General features: G+C 40.5%; 3 protein-coding genes across 14 annotated transcripts in view; 2 read left to right on the forward strand and 1 right to left on the reverse strand.

Annotated features, from left to right (window-relative positions):
- Lmpt (Limpet) overlaps window positions 1–11,448 on the forward strand; it is a 44,744-nt gene extending 33,296 nt beyond the window's left edge. For 8 of the 10 annotated variants that reach the window (XM_065475634.1, XM_065475635.1, XM_065475632.1 and 5 more), the window contains 5 exons: window positions 1,032–1,232; window positions 1,622–1,796; window positions 6,600–6,769; window positions 8,336–8,522; window positions 9,447–11,448. In XM_065475634.1, the coding sequence (XP_065331706.1) occupies window positions 1,032–1,232; window positions 1,622–1,796; window positions 6,600–6,769; window positions 8,336–8,522; window positions 9,447–9,604 (891 nt within the window). In that variant the 3' untranslated portion in view covers window positions 9,605–11,448. Of the gene's footprint in view, window positions 1–1,031; window positions 1,233–1,621; window positions 1,797–3,580; window positions 3,823–6,599; window positions 6,770–8,335; window positions 8,523–9,446 lie in introns of those variants that run through there. The other 2 variants (XM_065475638.1, XM_065475641.1) reach the window with 2 other exon arrangements.
- A 51-nt stretch (window positions 11,449–11,499) lies between these two features.
- On the forward strand, window positions 11,500–14,893 carry LOC135934109 (vitamin K-dependent protein C-like). The gene is made up of 8 exons (XM_065475644.1): window positions 11,500–11,617; window positions 12,688–13,123; window positions 13,177–13,340; window positions 13,549–13,700; window positions 13,753–13,949; window positions 14,008–14,142; window positions 14,201–14,422; window positions 14,570–14,893. The coding sequence occupies exons 2-8, from the start codon at window positions 13,040–13,042 to the stop codon at window positions 14,837–14,839; spliced, it is 1,224 nt and encodes a 407-aa protein (XP_065331716.1). The 5' UTR covers window positions 11,500–11,617; window positions 12,688–13,039; the 3' UTR covers window positions 14,840–14,893.
- On the reverse strand, window positions 14,841–19,293 carry Srrm1 (Serine-arginine repetitive matrix 1). 3 transcript variants are annotated; one of them, XM_065475630.1, is made up of 12 exons: window positions 19,115–19,293; window positions 18,534–18,623; window positions 18,342–18,467; window positions 18,101–18,271; window positions 17,612–18,045; window positions 17,002–17,149; window positions 16,321–16,551; window positions 16,118–16,269; window positions 15,444–15,786; window positions 15,282–15,383; window positions 15,135–15,224; window positions 14,841–15,074 (listed from the first exon to the last, which is right to left on the reverse strand). In XM_065475630.1, exons 1-12 carry the CDS (start codon window positions 19,136–19,138, stop codon window positions 15,009–15,011), a joined length of 1,977 nt encoding a protein of 658 aa, XP_065331702.1. In that variant the 5' UTR covers window positions 19,139–19,293; the 3' UTR covers window positions 14,841–15,008. The 3 variants fall into 3 exon arrangements, with proteins under 3 accessions (XP_065331702.1, XP_065331701.1, XP_065331703.1); XM_065475629.1 differs by having other exon boundaries at window positions 16,321–16,554; XM_065475631.1 differs by having other exon boundaries at window positions 14,841–15,090; window positions 16,321–16,554.
- Between the last annotated feature and the right edge of the window lie 102 nt (window positions 19,294–19,395).

Here is a 19,395-nt window from a genome sequence, read left to right on the forward strand (position 1 = left end):
CGGCTGACGTGAGCGAGAATTAAAGACGCTTTGAGAGAACAAGTGGTTGATCTTGTTCTCAAATGAAGAAGCAGATTACATTATATTATTTAAAGCCTTTTACTGAATCATTTTACAGAAAATTTGCGAAATATCCTTTTTACTTGAAATATGCTACCTAAAAATTAAGAAAAAACTAAACATTTTCCAGGTTGCCGTTTAAATTGGTGAGAAAATCGGCTTAAAAATATTCTTGCTAATCAAGCATTGTCTCCCTAGTGTAAAATCATGATTTTTTAAACAATTTAGATAATTTTTCCTCAAAATGTCCACAGCATTGGATAAATTGCGACGAGAGGGGATTGAAATCAAGCGGAAAACCATTTAATTATTCGAGAAATTTGGCAAAATGTGAATGCGCCTGATCGCGGAGATAAACTGTCGCTAGATTTCACAAACAATAAACTCAATTAACTATGTACTACTTCCAATGTAGTCAATAATGCAAAAAAAAATTTAATTATTAGCCTGTAAAGCTCGCTACATTCGATCGAATGTTCGTAGTTTTTCTCCAGTCTCTATTAATTCTTATACTACTAAAAGAAAGTTTCCCACGTGATTAGAGTTACTCTTACGCGGCGTTAAGTTGTCTTTTTGCACCTTTTAAGCGTTACTCCACCCACCCTATAGCGGTGAAGCTAAATGCAAGTTTCCTATCTCTGGTGGGTGCGATTTAAACGAGTGGAATGACTTGCATCAGCCGTGACGTGTTCTTTGTTCCTCTTATTTTAAATTCTGGTTTACTATCCAGCCGCCCACCAAGTCGATGGTACGCTAAACGGCCATCCCGAGAAGGAGAAGCAACTTGCTTGTTTTTGATTCGAAGCAAACTCCATCAGTCAAACGCGTCTCGGGCAAAAGAGCGGCCGAATTCATGATTCGGGAAAGCGGCTTTTTTAATGTTAGAAAATCCCTCGCTCGGATAGTCCGATTAGACGTGTTGTGTGTTTATTACTCTCTAAACAAGTGTATTTACATGGCGCACTTTGCAGTTAATTTTTAGTGGCGAGTACACAAAGGCGATGAACAAGGACTGGCATTCCAGCCACTTCTGCTGCTGGCAGTGTGATGAGTCCCTCACCGGGCACCGCTACGTCCTTAGGGACGACCACCCTTACTGCATCTCGTGCTACGAGTCCGTCTTCGCCAACCAGTGCGAGGAGTGCAACAAGATCATTGGCATTGACTCTAAGGTGAGTGTAAACCATTTTGTCAGCAAATAAATTGTGAATTTCGCCAGTTGCGTCGTGTGAAAAGCCACCAATAGATGGCGCCAGCGGCTACTTTCGATTTTCATGCATTATTCCGCTGTAATTTAAGACTCAATCCTGTCACTACGCATTCTGCTCTTGAAATGATTTCTTTTAATGTGCTAAAAACGAAATACAGTCCACCCAATCACCAAAGAGGTTTTTTCATTTAAAAAAATCGTTTTTGCACGTTTCTACGGCGATTGGCTGAACCGAATAGGTTTCCCGAACACCAAAAAAAGAAATAATTTTAAGGGCTGAATTCGCAGCAGCAGGATCGAGGTTACAAAAAATCAGCCATTGATTTTCGTGTCTTATTTTTGGATTCGCAGGATTTGTCGTACAAAGACAAGCACTGGCACGAGGCCTGCTTCCTGTGCAGCAAATGCAGGGTGTCGTTGGTCGACAAGCAGTTCGGCGCCAAGGCCGACAAAATCTACTGCGGCAATTGCTACGACACGCAGTTCGCGTCCCGCTGCGATGGATGCGGCGAAATCTTCCGAGCAGGTGAGTGAAAGAGCCCCTGAGTGGGCGGCTGCACGTTCGCCCGGCATTGAGCGCGAGACGCTAATTGACATCAAATTTTCGAACGAGTGACACGTTTTAATCAGGCCACATGCAGACCTTCACGCCCGGTTCACAATGAGTCTTGCCTTAAATAGCGCCGATCCCAGATTTAATTGAAACTCGATTTGAGCTCCAACAATAATGAGCTGAGCTGGAGAGAGAGAGAGATTTGAAATCCATTCGACAGTGTCAATTTTAATCAAGTGCATGACCAAACACCACTGCCACGCAGGTCAATTCGTAGATTTCAATTTTGACGTGTCCATGTCAGATCCGATTTCGTCATTTTCTCATTAAGCGAGTTTGACGGTGTATTTTCCCTTGGATAAAGTAAGTGAATGTTGAAAAAGTGAATGACGCAAATTCTGAAATTTAGAACGTCGTTGGCTGCGTTAAAGAACGCTGTACGTTTTAATCCTTTAACATTTTCTCAGACTAATTAACTATCGCTTGTCACTTTTCTTTGCGTCATTATTCATATTTTCACCCTCGCCACACCCTTGGTGAGGTATGCAACCGGCACGTCAGTCTGACCTCGCAGGTTGCATACCGCCACTCCAAAAGGGGAGCTAGATAGTGAGAGTCTGTCGGCCCACGTAGCTGTGCGACATTCTAACAAACACCGTAATGACCATCGTCATGCACGTCGACTTCATTGAAAAGTCCTTGATGGGCCGTATTTAACGCCGTTGTTATTCCATAAATTTCTCCGAACACACGCAGCGGCAGCAGGAGCGAACAATTGGTTCGATCAGATGAGCCCAGCTTGTTTGCTTTGCTCGTTTTACGTGTACAGATAGATAGGCTCTTTACATTGAGCTAGTTGCTGCTTTGAGACAACACACATGCGCTATAATGTCAAGGTGCTCGCCTGTCTCGTCAAAGAGACGACAATAAGCAAGCAAACGGCGGACCACCCTGTCTGAAAAACGCTGCCAACATCAATCAGCCGCGCGAGCGAAATTTCAATTAGCCTTAAGTGCATATTTTATGGAAATGAGGCGTGCGTGCCTACGGCGGTGGAATGATCATTGCATGCGGAGTGATTTTACTACCTCACTCTGACAATGAGACAATGTCCTATGGAAATTAAGTGAAATTTCTTATATAGAAACTGCTCAACTCAAAACAACTGAAACTCACTCGGGCCGGTTTCTGACGTCTTATATTTTATTTAAATATAATTTGGTTTGATTTACTTTGAATTTTATTTGATAAGACCAACACTTTCCGTGATTAGTCCAAATTCATTTGATTGATCATGATGACTTTGAGTTCATTGGGGAGGAAACTTTCCATACATCACGTTCATCCTGTCCCACGAGCCAATTTTGGACAAGTTTAGCGGTCAAGCGGTGCGACCAAAGCTGTTAACAGTAATTAAAAGTGACGAAGCAAGGTTTCTTCCATGCCCTCCAACGGATAGAGGGGAAATACTAAAACCGCGTTGCTCATCTCGGATTACGTGGTTTTCGCCCGGACCAAAGCAAAGCGGCTAACCGATCGCATTGCAGGCCAATTACCATACACCATGTATATTGGCTTCGGCTGAGTTGCGCGGTGCGTGTCGCAAAATGCATTCTTGTCGTTTCTTCTGCTTGTCTCTTACTCTATCCCACCGCTGCGGCTAGCAGTGTGTTTTGATTCCTTATATTGAGGCAAGGTCGTGGGGAGGGAAGGCCGAGGAGGCATGTGGGTGTTGGGCCAAAGGTGGGCTGGGCTGCCGCTGCCTGCGATCATTTCGCTCCAACAATGGCCACGAGCAGCTTCAACAGCAAAATCAACCTGCGGTTGTCCAACACCAAGACGGTCGGCGGCGACCGCATCAATCGCGCCCTCCGCAATGGCGAGGACGTCGCCGTCCTCTACGACGTCCTGCCGTCCCAAAAGTCCTCCAGCAATAAGGACTTCCATTGTGCCCTTAACGAGTTGTGCCGGAATGGCAATCCTGACTTCATCCAGCCAGGTAGGGTTCAAACGGCCCGATAATTCAAAGTGAGCGAACTATTCATAAGCCCTGATTATTCTGATCATTTCAAATAAGTAAAATATATTTTAAATTTCAATGCTGAGCTGTAAAATCATTTATTTTCAATTTTGTCTCACGTTTAATGACATTATTTAACTCTATATCAATCCATTAATGAGAAATATTACTTCAAACCCCAGAAAAAACCCCTGCTGCCATTCAAAGCTAACATATTTGTACGTGGCTCTAGAAATTTTGGGGATAATTCGCATTTTAATTTGGTATATTGTGGTACACTTTTGATTTTGCTCACTGTATTATAGAGTTAGAAGGTTACAAATTATTCAAACTACCAACTGGATTGTCTGATTGCTGAAATCGTCAATATCCTTTCTCATTACACTTTAAATTAAAATTTTATGTTGGTGCCACAAACTAGAAGTTTAAAATTTCTCTAGAAGCTTGAAGAATCGAAGTCTTCCTTTAAATAAGCCCATTTTCTACAAAAATTAATTAGTTCTTCAAAAGCGTGATTTAAATAGAAATTTAGTATAAATAGACAGAAACTGTGGAACGGGAAATTGGGATAGCCGCACTTTTAAATTCAAGCCCGCTTACTGAAGAATATGAGACACAATAAGCCTTAGTCGTCCTATTTTCTCGTAAATATTTTAATTGCCATGTCTCGCTTGTTAATACTTATGTTACTTTACACAATGGCATTTCATACATACGAAGGAATGCTTGAAGGTGAATTGCATCGCCTACATTTTATCAAGATAATAAAAAACTACGAATCTCTCCATTAAGTACTCAAGTGCCGTATGGATGCATGAATGGAGGACCGCCTGCCGCGTTTTTTATTCACTCTTTTTTATCGGTGCGAGACAAAATAAAACTGTCAGTGACAAAGTGACCTTTAGCGTGTGTCAGGGATTGCCAATGCATGACGCGAGAGGAAAGTGCGCTTTTTGGTAGCCAAAGAGCTGTTTTGAGTTTTTTCCTCGTACTATATACGTCATACGCGCAAACAAGTGAACAGGCCTTTCCATTTAGCACGAAATTCACTCAACCTCAATCTATCAACATTAATCTCTGAATTATGCCTCGCTAATTTGCAAGACGAGATAAATTTTTGCAATTAATCTTTCAGCCAGTGCGAGGGAAAGTTCGCCAGGGACGGGTTCCTACCTATATTCGCGCTTTTATCCATCCTTGTGTGAAAAGGAATCGATTGAAAGATCGCTTTGTAAAGAATGAAGACTCTCTCTCTTTGTGAATGAGTCTGCCTTTTCTCGCCACAAAGTCTTTTTGTCATAAAGAGTGTCAATTAGCTTTGTTTGCGGATGGAGTTTTGACTAAATGGACGTTTAAACATAGTCAATTTGATTTTGACCTTTAAATTTGAAACCTCGGTTGTATACCCAAGTGATTAGTGATTTCTTCAGTGAAGGCCTAAAATTTAAAGTTGCAATATGCTGCCATCTCTTATAGATCTGCGTTTTCCCCTGTGTCAAGTTTGGAGTCAATTCCTCTTAAATTTTAGGAAAATTGCATCGACTACTGAAACTCATTTTATCTCTTTGCCTGTGATGTTATTTAGAAAGACAATGTATGTTCCTAAGGGCATTATATTAATAAGGCGTCTGATGCAACAAAGGAAAACAAACCAAAAAGCCCAAATTTCAAACGAGCCCCATATTTTGTGTGAAAAGGTCAGTTCTCACAGTGAACAGTCACGATCTGCCGCACATTAGCATGAAGTCGGCTATGCTAATTCGTGATAGCCGCCCAGAATTGCTCAATTACCATTTTGTGAGTGTGCACCGGCTGCTAATTACCAAGTCAAAGCCTTTTTAGTGATTCGCACCTCGTCGGCGGCATGAAAACGAGTGTCGTGTTTGATCAGCGGCGCCGACCGACGAGAGGCGCAGAAAATTGGGCCCCGCGCGAAAGAAAGGCATTCCATAGGTTAACCGGTTGACGACGTTGCATCTTTATAAGGAGTCGGGCAACACCTACGGTCGCCGATGATGTCATAAAAATAATGATTCAGACAATCTCAAAGCACTTGCTTCTTCGTGCATCTGTCTTTTCTTCTGCGAAAGGAAACGCACGTCGCGCTCTAGTCCGAATAAAGCCTGCAAACAACACGCGCACATGTGCAACATGGTTTATTTCAAATGAAAGAGCGGTATTGTCTCTGGTGCGCAGCACGTGATGCCGTTTGGGCGCGTTTCATTTTATTTCACGTGCAGCCTTCATGCTCCAGAGACTTTGCTCTTCTTGAAAAATAACAACCGAGATCCGCTTTGAGATCTTAATCTCAATTCACCGCCTATTTTTTGCGCTTGGTCCTGTTAAATTTAAGATTGCTCTTTCGAGATGGGCAAAAACTCCGTGTCCCAATAACATCGCGAATGAATAATACTGGAGGAAGCCCAGTCGAGAAAAGGTCCAGCCCATTTTTATTGAAATGCCTAGACATTCGTCCCGTGAAATTAATTCACGCATGCTGGAAAGGCGCAAACCAGCAAGTAGCGAGTCGGAAAGCTTTCGTAATCCTCCCAAATCCTAATGGACTCATCATTGCAATGCAATAAAATCAAATGTTGGTGTAAATCATTCAACCTCAAAACATCGCAAAGCGTGCACATTACTTTCCTTATCTTTATGGAGTATTTTATTCGAGGCCATTTAAAAATGCAATTTCTCAGTTTTATTTGAATTCGAGTCCAAATTTGCTAATAAATGTGTCGATTTTGCGTTGGCAGGTACAAAGAAGATGGAATACAAGACCCGTCAGTGGCACGAGAAGTGTTTCTGCTGTTGCGTGTGCAGTACTCCGATCGGCACCAAGTCTTTCATCCCGCGCGAGCAGGAGATTTACTGTGCTGGCTGCTATGAGGACAAGTTCGCCACTCGCTGCACCAAGTGCAACAAGGTAATACCATCTTTTTCATTGATTTGAGGAAATAATCATCGTTGGTTGAAGTTTAGATATTTATTATTTTCACGACATGTTCCAGCTGCAACTGGTGCCTTATTCTAAGGCACCAGTTGGAGCCGAAACAAGTCGAGAAATTAAAAATCTCAACTGGACCCAGCGAGGACAAGTCCGATTATTTCTCCATCTTTTTAATTTAATTTTTTTCCAATTTGAACTCCATTGAAAGTTGACTGTAAGAAATAGCCTTAAATATTTACACTAAGTTAGCATTTAAATAAATTATTTATGTTCTGATGGATTAAAGAAAACAGTAGAGACCTTGTGAAACAGAGCCTCTATTTTTATAATTCTTTTTCCCCCTTTTTACAACAGGCAAGCGCTAATATTATTTTGTTATATATTTTTTCGTTTCAAAACGGGCGCCTAGTTTAGCCCTTTGAATATCTGCTACGCAAATCACTGAATGGCATCTGGAAGTCTATTGGCGTTTATTGGCCCATCATAAACGTTTTATAGATGAGCTCGTTGAGGCTATTTTCTAAACAGATTGTCGTGCACTCGGTGCTATTAAGAAAGGCCACCCAAAATCTAACGCAATTTAACGATCAAAATCGAAACCCAAATCTAGTCCAGTGTCAACATCAAGCCGCTCAAGTCCGCTGTCACCTTCGCATTTTCAATTAGCAAACTTTCAAATAATTTAATTACGATTTTATCGATCGCCAAAAGTGGTTTAATTCTTGTCACGAGGCGAAAAAAGCAAGGTAGCTGCTCTTGTCCAAAGCGAGGAAGCAGGAGGCGGACGGGATCTGCGCGCTGGGACGGTGGGCGGACGGGCGGGCGGGCCAAGGACGGATTAGCCCTCGGCAGTGTCCCGGTTTCGCGCGGCAGGTGATTCTCAGCAGCCTTGTTCAAGCGCCACCGGGGGTAAAAGTAAAAATATTGCAAGCGGGGGCGAACCGGAGCAGCTCGTTTCTACGCCTGCCCACCGCGCGACAAGAAAATTGCTGTTTTGCAACCGGTGTATATGTGACAGCCGAGAAATTTGCATGCACGTATCGTAGGAGACGGCGGAAGCTAGCAAAGCGACAACCTGACGTGCGCTTGACAGACGAAGATATAATTTATAAATAAACTGTTGCCTACTCAAATGTCGGCCGGGTAAGGCTGGAAATTGCGATCGTGGGATTTGGCAAAATAACGCACCGAGAATTTTTGTGCTGCACTGCATATTTATGCGTTCAGAAGGAGGCCATCAAATTTATGGGCAAACGTAAATTGCTTTACATGCGAAAATACAGTGATTTAAAAATTAGGTTGCCACCGAAGTGAAAAATTGCTCTCAAGCTATATTATTAGCAATTTTGCACGACTCGTTTGTGTGTTAATTTAAATTCATATAAGGACTCGATTTCATGCCAATATATTTTATAGCCTGTGCGCGTGTTGTCGCACCTTGCAATTTTCCTATAGCCGCTGCTGCCGCTTTTTTATATTAATTCTTTATTTAACCTTTTAAGGGCGTTGCGAGATTAAAACGAGTGTGAATTTGCATTTCAGATCATTACCACCGGAGGTGTGACCTACAAGAACGAGCCGTGGCACCGTGAGTGCTTCACCTGCACCCACTGCAACACCTCGCTGGCTGGACAGCGCTTCACCTCCCGTGACGAGAAACCCTACTGCGCCGAGTGCTTTGGAGAACTGTTTGCCAAGCGCTGCACGTCGTGCAGCAAGCCTATCACTGGTAATTAATCTCTCAAAAAAGACCATCATCCCTCAATTAGCAATTTAAGCGGTGCCTTGCTAAGCAATTTATTTATTTGCTGAGGCGAAACTCATGCAAATCACTGTAAATCCTTTAGTCCCATGGAATAAAAACGAATTATTGCTAGAAGTCTCAGCTGGGTGATTTTGGCGGCTGCTAGCTGAACCGCGGCAGCCGAATTTTGCACGGAGGCTGGAGCGGCTGAAAAAAATTCAAAAGTGAAATTTGATAGTTCTTAACGGCCTGAAGGGACGGAGACCAATTTTTTCTCCTGCACTTTTCAATTTTTACATTTGGACCAGCGGCTGGAGCAGCGTATCCAAAGTCAATATAAAATTTGGTTTATAAATTGTTAGTTAACGACAGTTAAGAACATTTTTGCATTGTTGACTATAGCAATTAGTTCATTGAGTTTATTGTTTGTGAAATTTAGCAACAGTTTATCTCTACACTGAGCAATAATTAATTCATGACCGAGGAACAGTTAATCTCAGATTTTGCAAATTCCTTTTGGCGAAATATATAATGATTTATGTACAATATAAGGATACAGTGCTCGCCGCTTGATAAGCATGCTCACTTTTGAGCTGATGTTTAAGATATTTAAAAGGCAATACCCAGATGGGAAATTCTTAATTTTTTCCAAATTTTTAGAAACTATTTCGAGTAAAGGTAAATTGATTTTTCACGAATATTCTGTAAACCTTAGACATCTTATTCTTATTGCATCAACTGAGAACAATGTTGCTTAATTTAAAAAAAAAACGCTTTTTCTATTCAAGCTTCACCAGACCTAAAAAAATCGTGAAATTAATTATTGAAACATTGTAAATGTTTATTCTTTTTCTCTAAAACATGTACTTTTTGACTGCAGTAGACTTACTACGTTATTTATATTTTTAGGAATTGGTGGAACGAGGTTTATCTCGTTTGAAGATCGCCACTGGCACAACGATTGCTTTGTGTGCGCCACTTGCAAGTCGTCGTTGGTGGGTCGCGGATTCATCACCGACGGTGACGATATTATTTGCCCAGAATGCGCTAAGCAAAAGCTGATGTAAGTCTCCAGAAACGTGCCTAAGCCATCTCTGTTGCCTTAAAAAAGTTATAAAGAAAATCAATTAATGTCTAAGGCAGTATTTTTGAAGCAGATCAAGGAATGATCAATCATCATATCCCCGCCTCCATCGTTCTAAAATGAACTAACGGTAACAGGCTTTTTTTCTCGTCTGCAAGATTTGAATAACTCCGCCACCGTAAAAGTATTATTTTCCATCTCAATCTTTCGTTTTTGTTTTATATATCTTTTAATTTCTTTTCCACGAAAATCTTGTTTTTTGTACTTTTTGCATAAATGGAAATAATTGCATTGCATTTTGACCGGCCCGGATTTGTATATTATCACTCTCTTGTGGACCATTTGCGCGTGACTAAAACTGTTGTGACATTTTTAACCAAGTCAATTGTTGTTAGAGATAAGCCGGAAAAGTCAAAAGTCGTCTGCCTGATGGTCTCGCATTTTAAATTTCGACTTCGCTCGGCATCTGGGCCGCATTTTCATCCTTTTTTAAAAAAAATAATATTTTAACTAACGATCAACATGTAACTATACTCTTCCCTAAAAGAAGGAATCAAATCAGAGGTACTTAAATACTGAAATAACAACTTCTCTACCCTAATAGATCACACGCGCGTAGATTTGTTACTCGATAGGTGATAGTGGATGCTAATCAACGTAAAAATATCAATTTTGAGATCAATTATTTATGAGGTTGCCCGTGAGCTGAGAGGGCACCTTAAACGCTAAAATGTGTATTCCTGCTATAGAGTTATAACTATATATTTATCAGACAAATTGTCGTCGCATGTACTTACACTAATTTAACTTGTCAATGTGGCCTTCAAAGACGATAATCACTATGAGAAAGAGATAATATATTGAGGAAAACTAAAGTGCTGAAAACGCATAACTATATAATATATATACCTAATATATATATTTGCAAAGAAGTTATTGTTAGGGAGGAAATTTTGACGTTCTTACACGAATATACAACATCTGTGGTCAAACTCAGTCTCATCAACTGGCGGACAACAATATTTTGGTTGCCTTACTTAATTTTAACAAATAAAAATCCTCTTCCTAATATAGTGAACAAAGTGTTGTTGTGACCGAGAGGCGAGGAATCTCTTCTACTCGCTTAGAAACTAGCAATCTAGATAAGAAACACGTACTAATCAAGTGAGTATTTTATTGTTTTCTTTTCGACATATTTTATAGTTCGTTAACATCCGTTTTATTATTATCATTTACGTATCTTAATTTTACGAGAGAAAGAACCTTACCTTTTACAATGCCTTTCCGCAAAACACTTGAAGAGTGCAATGTCCTTAATAGCCCTTTAGTCTTTGAGCGGGAACGCGCTACTCTCTACGTAGGAAATATTAATTACAACCAAGGAATATATCCAATCAGTATTGTCTGTTGCTTTCGGTGTCTTATCAAACAAACCAATTCTACATTATGTACTTGTGCCTTTTAATTTTTATTCGGGGATTTTAATAATACAATTATACACATACACACACACACACCCATCTATACTTTTGATTGTGAACACACGCAAACACGTGTGCTACTCTAATCCTGATGAATGGACTGTTGTAAAAGCGAAAACCGTCAAAGAGAGGAAACTATTCTATATAATTACATAAATATATATGCGAACGCCTATAATTTGTGGATGAAAAATACAATCCGAGCGAAACAATGTATATTTATTGCCTGTGCTGTAATTTAGCAACAAGTCAGAGCAAGTAGTGGGTAATTTGCGGCCTTGTATATCATATTCTAGAACACGAAGGACACGAATAAAATTATTAAAACATGTGCATAACTAGAATATTTATGAGAGTTTCATTGCATCCATGCACTTTCCCAGCTGTCAACCGACTTAAGATCTTGAATGCTGATACAGAGCCTCCTCTGACTCACGTCGCAATTAATATGCACGAGAGACGTTGTCGAAGAGTTGCCTTACGCGTGCAGTCGCAAATTAAGAGAACGCTGTCAAGTAAGTTAATACATTATACTCTTTGAGGTAAAATCTCCACGACGCGAAGAAACATAATATTTAGCGATCTTCATTTTGCATTTCCTTTTCCAGTGCAGGGATAAAAAGAATAATTAAAAATACAATTCAGTTGCTCTCGCTGCAGACAAGGAAACTTAGCTTAAAGTTTTTGTTTTTGGTGAACCGATTGAATTCGTGTAGCCTTCCAGCGATGGAAAATTTGTTGAGCTATTTAAGGAGATTTTTAGAAAATGGTCCGAATTTTCAAAATTGATTTAATTTAGCTGAAATTTTATGGTTTCAATAATACGTTTAATGAGACAGGTTGTAGAAAAAATGTAAATTTACCTCGATGTTGGTTACGGGCTTTGTCAGTTTTTAATGTTTAACCTTTGATAAATAACATTATATAAACATATTAAAAATAAGAATATTTATCGTTTTTTACAACTTTTTCTTGTTGATAATGCAGAGCTTAAAAAGTTTATGACCTGATAGTCAAGTCTATTCAGAATGTGTCAAAAACGTTATTTCAAACTGTTAACTACCTTCTTCTAAAGTTCCAGTAAAAGGTCAAATAATTAGGGGCTTTCCTGGAAAGTCATAAATGACCCATCGATCGATTCAACTTGTTAAGTAGAGTTAACGTACACAATCGAATGAAAATTAGCTTCACAGTTCGATTTGGAATGATTCCCCACGTTAAATCCCATAAGGATGTTAGCCTTTGGAGCTGCATATAACTCGCAAACTGCGTCAAATCAAAAATTTCCCCTGGTGAATGCCTCTTAACTCGTTGGATACTTCAAGAATTTCACTAAAACTAAAACATATTAGAATCCTAAAAGAGTTTCATTATTAGAGCTGAACAGCTCATCGTGTTAAAATTAATTTCTACAAATAAGCTATCTGTCAATTTTGTTAAAAGCGAATTAAAATATATCTTCACAAAATAAAAGTATCCGCGGTATAATTTATTTGGCTCCGAAGTGATGAGAGAGTGCATTATATTCATTCCTTTTCTTGTTTTATTTTTTACTCTCCATCTAAAAGATTAACTACCTCTTGAGCGATGTCGAGGAGAGGGCAGCAGGAAAATCAACCAAAAGAAACCAGCAGCTGCTGCTGCTGGGTTATTCGTCTTTTGTTGTACCTCTCGGCGCCGGAGTGAGTCAACCTCTCGTCGACGATCGTCTCGCAGCAGACTATGTGTGTAGTGTGTATAATGAATAATGTGCGTCTTTCTCTGTCTCACCTTGTCCTTGACTTTTGTTCTAACTTTCATTAGCAAGCGCAGGCATGGTCCATAAATTAATCCCAGCCAGAGGCATTCTGATCCCTTCAAACTAGTTTTTTTCCCTTCGACTCGCACACATGCTTTAGTGTAACCCAATTCCAAATATCAGTCGCGATGTCATAACCATGCTGCTCAAATACTCGTGGGTGATTGCTCTGTTCCAAATTTGCATCGTTTCGCTCGCAGACTCTGCTATAAGAGGAGAAAATGTGAGTATTTCTATATTTAAGAATATTTTTAAAAAGGTTTCTCCACACTCAAGGTTGTAGATAAAATTTGTTCAGAAGGCAAGAGGCAATATTCGGCAACGAGCAATGTAAAAGGCGGCGGCCGGACCGCTCAGCGCAAGCAAGCCGATGACCATCTATTCACAAAGTGGACCAAATGGTCACCTTGCAGCAGATCGTGCATTTCGTCTAGAATAAGGTGCGTTTTTTAGTTTTGTAAAAAATTCTAGTAGTGTGTTCTATATATAAATATATAATATTAAAAATTAAAAAGACCGTGAAGTATTGCAGCTGGTTGCGAGATGTTAAGAAAATAATAGTTATTATTGATATTATCTCTTTAATTGGAGTAGAAATAATTACTACAATGATAAAAAATCCATAAGTAAGATACCATACTTTTGCAGGAGGTGCAAATTTTCAGGAAAATGCACTTCCAGCATAGAAAAAGAGGAGGCATTTTGCTACGCTAAGGACAGCCTGTGCTACAAATGGATACACGAACAAGTCTGCAACGTAGACGAATACGAGGAAGCCGTCGATTATACCGAATATTACGGTTAGCTATAGCCTCATATATCAATTATACACCATAATCACTCCTATTCTAGATTACGGCGAAGACGACGCTTCAGAAGAGGACGTTGACGAGGAAAGTGAAGAGGAAGACACGCCGAAACGACAAAGCAGTGTGCTTAAATGCGGTATATCTCCTCACAAAAATTCCTTTTGGACGAGGATAATCGGCGGTCGCCCGTCCACCAAAGGGCATTGGCCCTGGCAAGTCGCCATCCTGAACAAACACAAAGTAAATTTCATCTCACACAATTTATCATGAGAAAATTACTTATCCAAAACATATTTAGCATGCATTTTGCGGTGGAACTTTAATTTCAAGCAACTGGATCCTAACAGCGGCGCACTGTATGAGAAAAACCCTATACGTAAGACTCGGCGAGCACAACCTGGCGCGCAGGGAAGGCGATGAGGTGGAAACGAAGGTAAACAATGCGTTCCCTCTCTATTATGTGGCAGGAAGTTTGCAATAAATTTTTGCAGGTGCTGGAATCCGTTATTCACCCGAATTATGACGCAGACACGGTGGACAATGACCTCGCTCTGTTGCGGGTGAGGGATGGGAGTGTCTCGCACCAGAAACCCGTCGTTTGTCTACCCCAACTAGGGGAGCGGCCGCCAACGCATAAATTGTGCACTATCATCGGCTGGGGAAAGAAGAAAGCGTCTGATTTTGAAGGGTCAGAAGTCTTGCACCAGACAGAGGTAATAACTACTAACTACAAAAACTTGCCGTTCCTTGGGTGACAATTACTTAACGTAAAAAATAATCCTTTTATAAATTGCAATTGCCTAGGAATTCAATAAAAAAAAACTTGAGAACCCATCAGAAAACTCAAACTTACGTTTTAGGTCTACGTGATGCCAGAGAAGAAATGCAGAGAAATGTACGACAGCTACTTGATAACAGAGAACATGTTTTGTGCCGGACATCCTAGCAGAGTGCGCGATTCTTGTGCAGGGGATTCCGGCGGACCGCTCTTGTGCCAAGTTAACGACAGATGGACCATTTTTGGGGTCACCAGTTTCGGCGAAGGATGTGGTCGGAAAGGGAAATTTGGAGTCTACACACTAGTGCCAAACTACATCAAATGGATTGAAAGCATTGTAAAAATCAGTTGACTGGCTTGTTTTACAGACTCTTTTCTTTTATTAAATCAAACGTAGAGACAAAAACTCTGTGATAAATTTACTCAGAACACACAAATTGCATTTGAATGAGGAAAATGTTGTCTCCCTTGAACTATTTAACGATTGTGTTACATCTCTAGTACCTTTAGATGTCATCGTGTCATTTCTTCATTGATTTGAGCGCCCTTTCTCTCAACTGCTTCTCCAACTCATCCGCGTTTGTTGCCTGGACACGCAAATTACTGATAGCTTGTTAGTACGAATTGACCTCTGCTGCATGTCTCACCTTCTCCTTTTTCTTCTCCCTTTTGCTTTTCTTGCTCTTTTTTTGCTTCTTCTCCTTCTTGTGCTTCTTTTTCTTTTTTTCTACAGCATCCTATGGTGGAGAGGCAATGTTAGATCAAATAAAGAGACAATACAATTGATAACTCACAGAGTCGCTCCCAGAGAAAGATTTCTTCTTGCGCTTCTTATCTTCTTCTGAGCCACTGTGGTCATCCGATTCCGAATCGGAGCTTTCAACTTTTTTCTTATCCTGTTTAGGTAAAAATAACGCTTGAGTAACCCTGGGATACTAATAAAGAAATTTTATTACATTTTTAGACTTTTTAGGTGGAGATGGTGACTTTTCGGGGCTCTCACTAGAACTGCGCCTCCTCTTGCGGGCAGGCGATGGCGATTTGCTGGCACTCTTTTTTGGTGAAGCGGTAAGACTCCTCTTTCTCTCCTTGCGTGGAGGGCTTGAGGAGGCATCTCTGTCTTTAGCCGTGCTGCTCTTTTCCTCGGAGGCGGAACGACTATCGCGATCTGATGACTCCGAGCGCCTCTTATTTTTGCCATTCTGTTCAGGAACTGGGCTCTTAGACGAGTAGACTGTGTCATCTGCTTTGTTTGACACCCCTGGTGGAGGACTCTGAGACACACTCTTTTTGGATCTCCTACGTTTGAAAGGCAAATTAAAAATATAGTTCTTTGAAAAAGTTTCAGACGTTTCAGAATTATTAGACCATCATAAAATCTTTAAGTGCAAAGTAGCGTTCCAATTCTATCTTTTGAATGCATATAAATTGTTTTACCAATTATTTACAGTGTAATAATAGGTTTTTAATTTCAACCTAAGTTTTCTGCAGTTTTGACTAAAAACACAGAGCAGTGTTTGTATTAAAAAATTTTGGTATAATTTCAGTTAAATATGGCTACAAACAGACGATTTAATAAGGATGAAGTCCAGGCTAAAAATCTTCAATGCTAAAATATGAATTTTCAAACCTCTCTCTGGATCTGTCCTTCTCCCGAGATCTTTCCCTCTCTCTGGATCTGTCTCTTTCCCTGGATCTATCTCTATCGCGAGATCTCTCTCTTTCTCTAGACCTATCACGCTCGCGAGAAGCATCACGTCTAACAAACCTTGTCTCTCTTTGCTAAAATTAAAAAGTATGAGAACAAAAGAGCAAAAATCGTTGGAAACTCACCCTCCGAATATCACGGTGACGATCACGGTCCCTGATTCTTGGGCTTGGTGACATCCGGGAGTAACGCGCCATGCGCGGAGGGCTTCGCCTCCTCCTGTTATCAAATCTGCCACGATCGCGGTCTCTGTCGCGATCACGGTCTCTGTCCCGTGGTCGAGGATCATCATACCGGCGAGGACGATTCCGTTCCCGCTCTCGGCGTTCTGGGGTTCGAGATCGGGATTTCTTTCTCTGCTAAAAAAGCACATGTTATTTATCATGGTCAGAGGGACGAGACAAGCTCTTGCGTTCGCCATTAAGTGGAAACGCCATCATGTCTCTAATCAGAACTGACTGAGCAGACAAGAACAAAAAGAGAATGGGTAATATGAAATATCACTGAAGAACTTTTCAACTATTGAAGCTTTAAATGGTTGTCCAGTTGAGCAATTATAAAGGTAAGCTACACAAATCGAAGGTGAACATAGTAAGTCTTTTTCCCACTTTCCATAATTGCATTGCGCGTTTTAAATACAAATTAATAGCAATTAACAGTGCGCTACATAAACCAATCAAACCGATGTTTCATTACACTTTCAATAACAAGAAAGATTGAATATATGTCTTAGGTCATATATGATAACTTCTAATTTTTGATGATAAAATACTCTTTAGGAGCCAATTAGGAAATATGCAACTCACAGCAGGCTGATCAGAGTCTGAACTAGAGTCTCTGGTACGTCGGTAGTGACGTTTCTTCTGCACACTATCCTCCGTCTTGTGAATGTCAAGATCGTCATCCTTCTTAGCTTCAGGACTGGCACTCTTGCCTTCTTTGCCCTCGTCACGTCTGCAAAACAAGTTTCTCGTGAGGACAAGGGCCTGGTTTCACTCCACAGAACCATAAGAGAGCTTGGAGGAAAATCATTTTTAAGAGAAGGGTTCCTTGAGAAGTGAGACACTTGACAACAAGCAAAGGCGCCTCGCACTGGCCCACAAAGGGTTCCTGGACATAAAAAAGTTGCAATTATGCCATTTACACACAGGTGGGTACCTACTCGGTGCAAACTTAACGCTTTCTTTAAAATATTTCCGAATTTCAATGAATCAGAAATTGGGCGTGAAACACCGGTGCTCCTCCAAACGGGTAGGAGAAAAGTGCGATAGTTACTTTCTTGCACTTATTGCTAGCCTAAGGCAACTTTCACCTACAAAAGCCCAATATTTTAGTCCTCAGTTTGACAGTGCTTTTGACACAACAACAGTTCAAAGAAAACACTCTCTTATAGCTCATTCAAAAATCACTTTTTACCTTTCGGCAGCCGGGTCCTCCTCAGCCTCCTTTTTAACTTTAGGAGATTCCGACTCCTTGGCATTTTCCTTTTCCTTAGATTTGCTCCTAGAGCGATCCTTGGAAGCACTTCGAGACTTAACAGCCTTTTCCTTTCCGCGAGAGCGGCTCCTCGACTTTGCCTTTTCTTTGTCCTTGTCTCTGCCCCTGGACCGACTCCTGGACCTTCCTCTGTCCTTACGACCTCGAGAGCGGCTCCTAGACTTCTTTCGGTCTCTGCCCCTTGACCTACTTCTGGACTTCGCTCTTGAACGACCCTTTGAACGACTCCTTGACCTCCCCTTCCTGTCGTGGCTCGATTCAAGCTTCCTCTCCTTTCGTCCCTCCTCGCCCCTCTGTATCTCTTTTTCCGCCATTTGCTTTTTAATTGTCTCATGCATTTTTTCCTGTTCCTCCTGAAAAACGGTGTGTTAACCCTTTGAAGTCGCAAGAATGCAGATTTGAGCTTACCACTTTTTTCTTCAACTCTTCTTTTTTCAGTTCCAAGAATTTCTCTGGAATACCACTTAAACTTTCCTGCGCTGAGAGCAGCAACTCCCACAGCTCAGACATGAAAATTCTAGCGTTCTTGCCATTTAAAAATCCTGTCAGCAATATTTGCATTTTCTTTGGATCTGGATTCTGAAATGAAAAAAGCTGGATTAAATTAAGTTCTAGATGCTAAAGTCAATTATTGCATTCATTTGGATACCTTGTCATCCTCTAATTGATTGAAGACAAATTCAACAACAACGTCATCATCCATGCCAAGAAGTTCTGTAATGCGCTGTGTTATCCAAGGTTTTAGAACATCAATTTTAACCTTGGCCATATCCACCTGCAATCATTATTAGATCATTGAGTAACCATGCTTGCCTTCACAAGACAAAACAATCATTTTTACCCTTTTGCTCAGGTGCTCATTGAATTTCATTTGTTTTAAGAGTTTCTTCTCTTTGTCACTGAACCGGTTGTCCTGTTCAGCGGAAGTACCCTGGAATATAAAATATTTTTTACACCAAAATTATGTTTAGGCGATAAGAGAAAACATGAATTATCATATTTATTAATTAATTTTTGTCATATCATCATAAACATAAATATTTTGGATTCAAAATATATTATGCATTACGTAATTAACAAAATGGCATAGTTTTGACATGTATAAGACTTCACAGCACATGAGTAGAACGGATTAAAAGCAAGAGTGCATCATGTTCTACAAAATAACATCATTCATAATGGGTGTCTATGATACAAACCTATGTTAATGGATAAAATGAACACTTCAGGCACCAATTCACACGCAAAATGTGTGCGAGAATGTATGTACCTGTCTAGGTCTCAGATCTGAGTTTGTATACTGTTTGTACAATACAGGCACCTTTTACACACAAAATGTGTTTATATTATAGGAATATTAAAAAATAATAATGGTCAGCACTCAGCAACCGCCGCACGTAAGTTAAACATGCAGCAACTCACCCTAAAAAAGCCGGCATCCGTCATGATGGAGGGTGATTCTCCACCTCAGGTAACTCCTCAACGCAACAACAAGTGGATATTGGTGTTCAAAATCCCAAAAGCAGCTCAAACGAAGGAAATGAGATGACGACTAATTTTCAAGCACAACAACAATGATGGCGTTCTTCAATTGCTATGGCGATGCTGGGCGATGCCGATTCCAAACCAAATTCCGGTTGAGGCCGCGAGGAGCGTGTCGCGCTACCGTACACAACTTAAGTGAGAGGGGGAAGCGAAAAGAA

This window comes from Cloeon dipterum, chromosome 1, assembly GCF_949628265.1.
Source record: "Cloeon dipterum chromosome 1, ieCloDipt1.1, whole genome shotgun sequence".
In the NCBI taxonomy this organism is placed as follows: Eukaryota; Metazoa; Arthropoda; class Insecta; order Ephemeroptera; family Baetidae; genus Cloeon; species Cloeon dipterum.

Excerpts from the sequence above, each read along its gene's own strand:
- LOC135934109 (XM_065475644.1), top strand. The coding sequence starts at position 13,040 with ATGCTGCTCAAATACTCGTGGGTGATTGCTCTGTTCCAAATTTGCATC. Across the intron at positions 13,341-13,548 it reads TGCATTTCGTCTAGAATAAG|GAGGTGCAAATTTTCAGGAA; the intron begins GTGCGTTTTTTA and ends ATACTTTTGCAG. Across the intron at positions 13,950-14,007 it reads CCATCCTGAACAAACACAAA|CATGCATTTTGCGGTGGAAC; the intron begins GTAAATTTCATC and ends AAACATATTTAG.
- Srrm1 (XM_065475629.1), bottom strand. The coding sequence starts at position 19,138 with ATGACGGATGCCGGCTTTTTTAGG. Across the intron at positions 15,787-16,117 it reads AAGGACAGATCCAGAGAGAG|GAGATCCAAAAAGAGTGTGT; the intron begins GTTTGAAAATTC and ends TTTCAAACGTAG. Across the intron at positions 15,075-15,134 it reads GGGAGAAGAAAAAGGAGAAG|GCAACAAACGCGGATGAGTT; the intron begins GTGAGACATGCA and ends TTGCGTGTCCAG.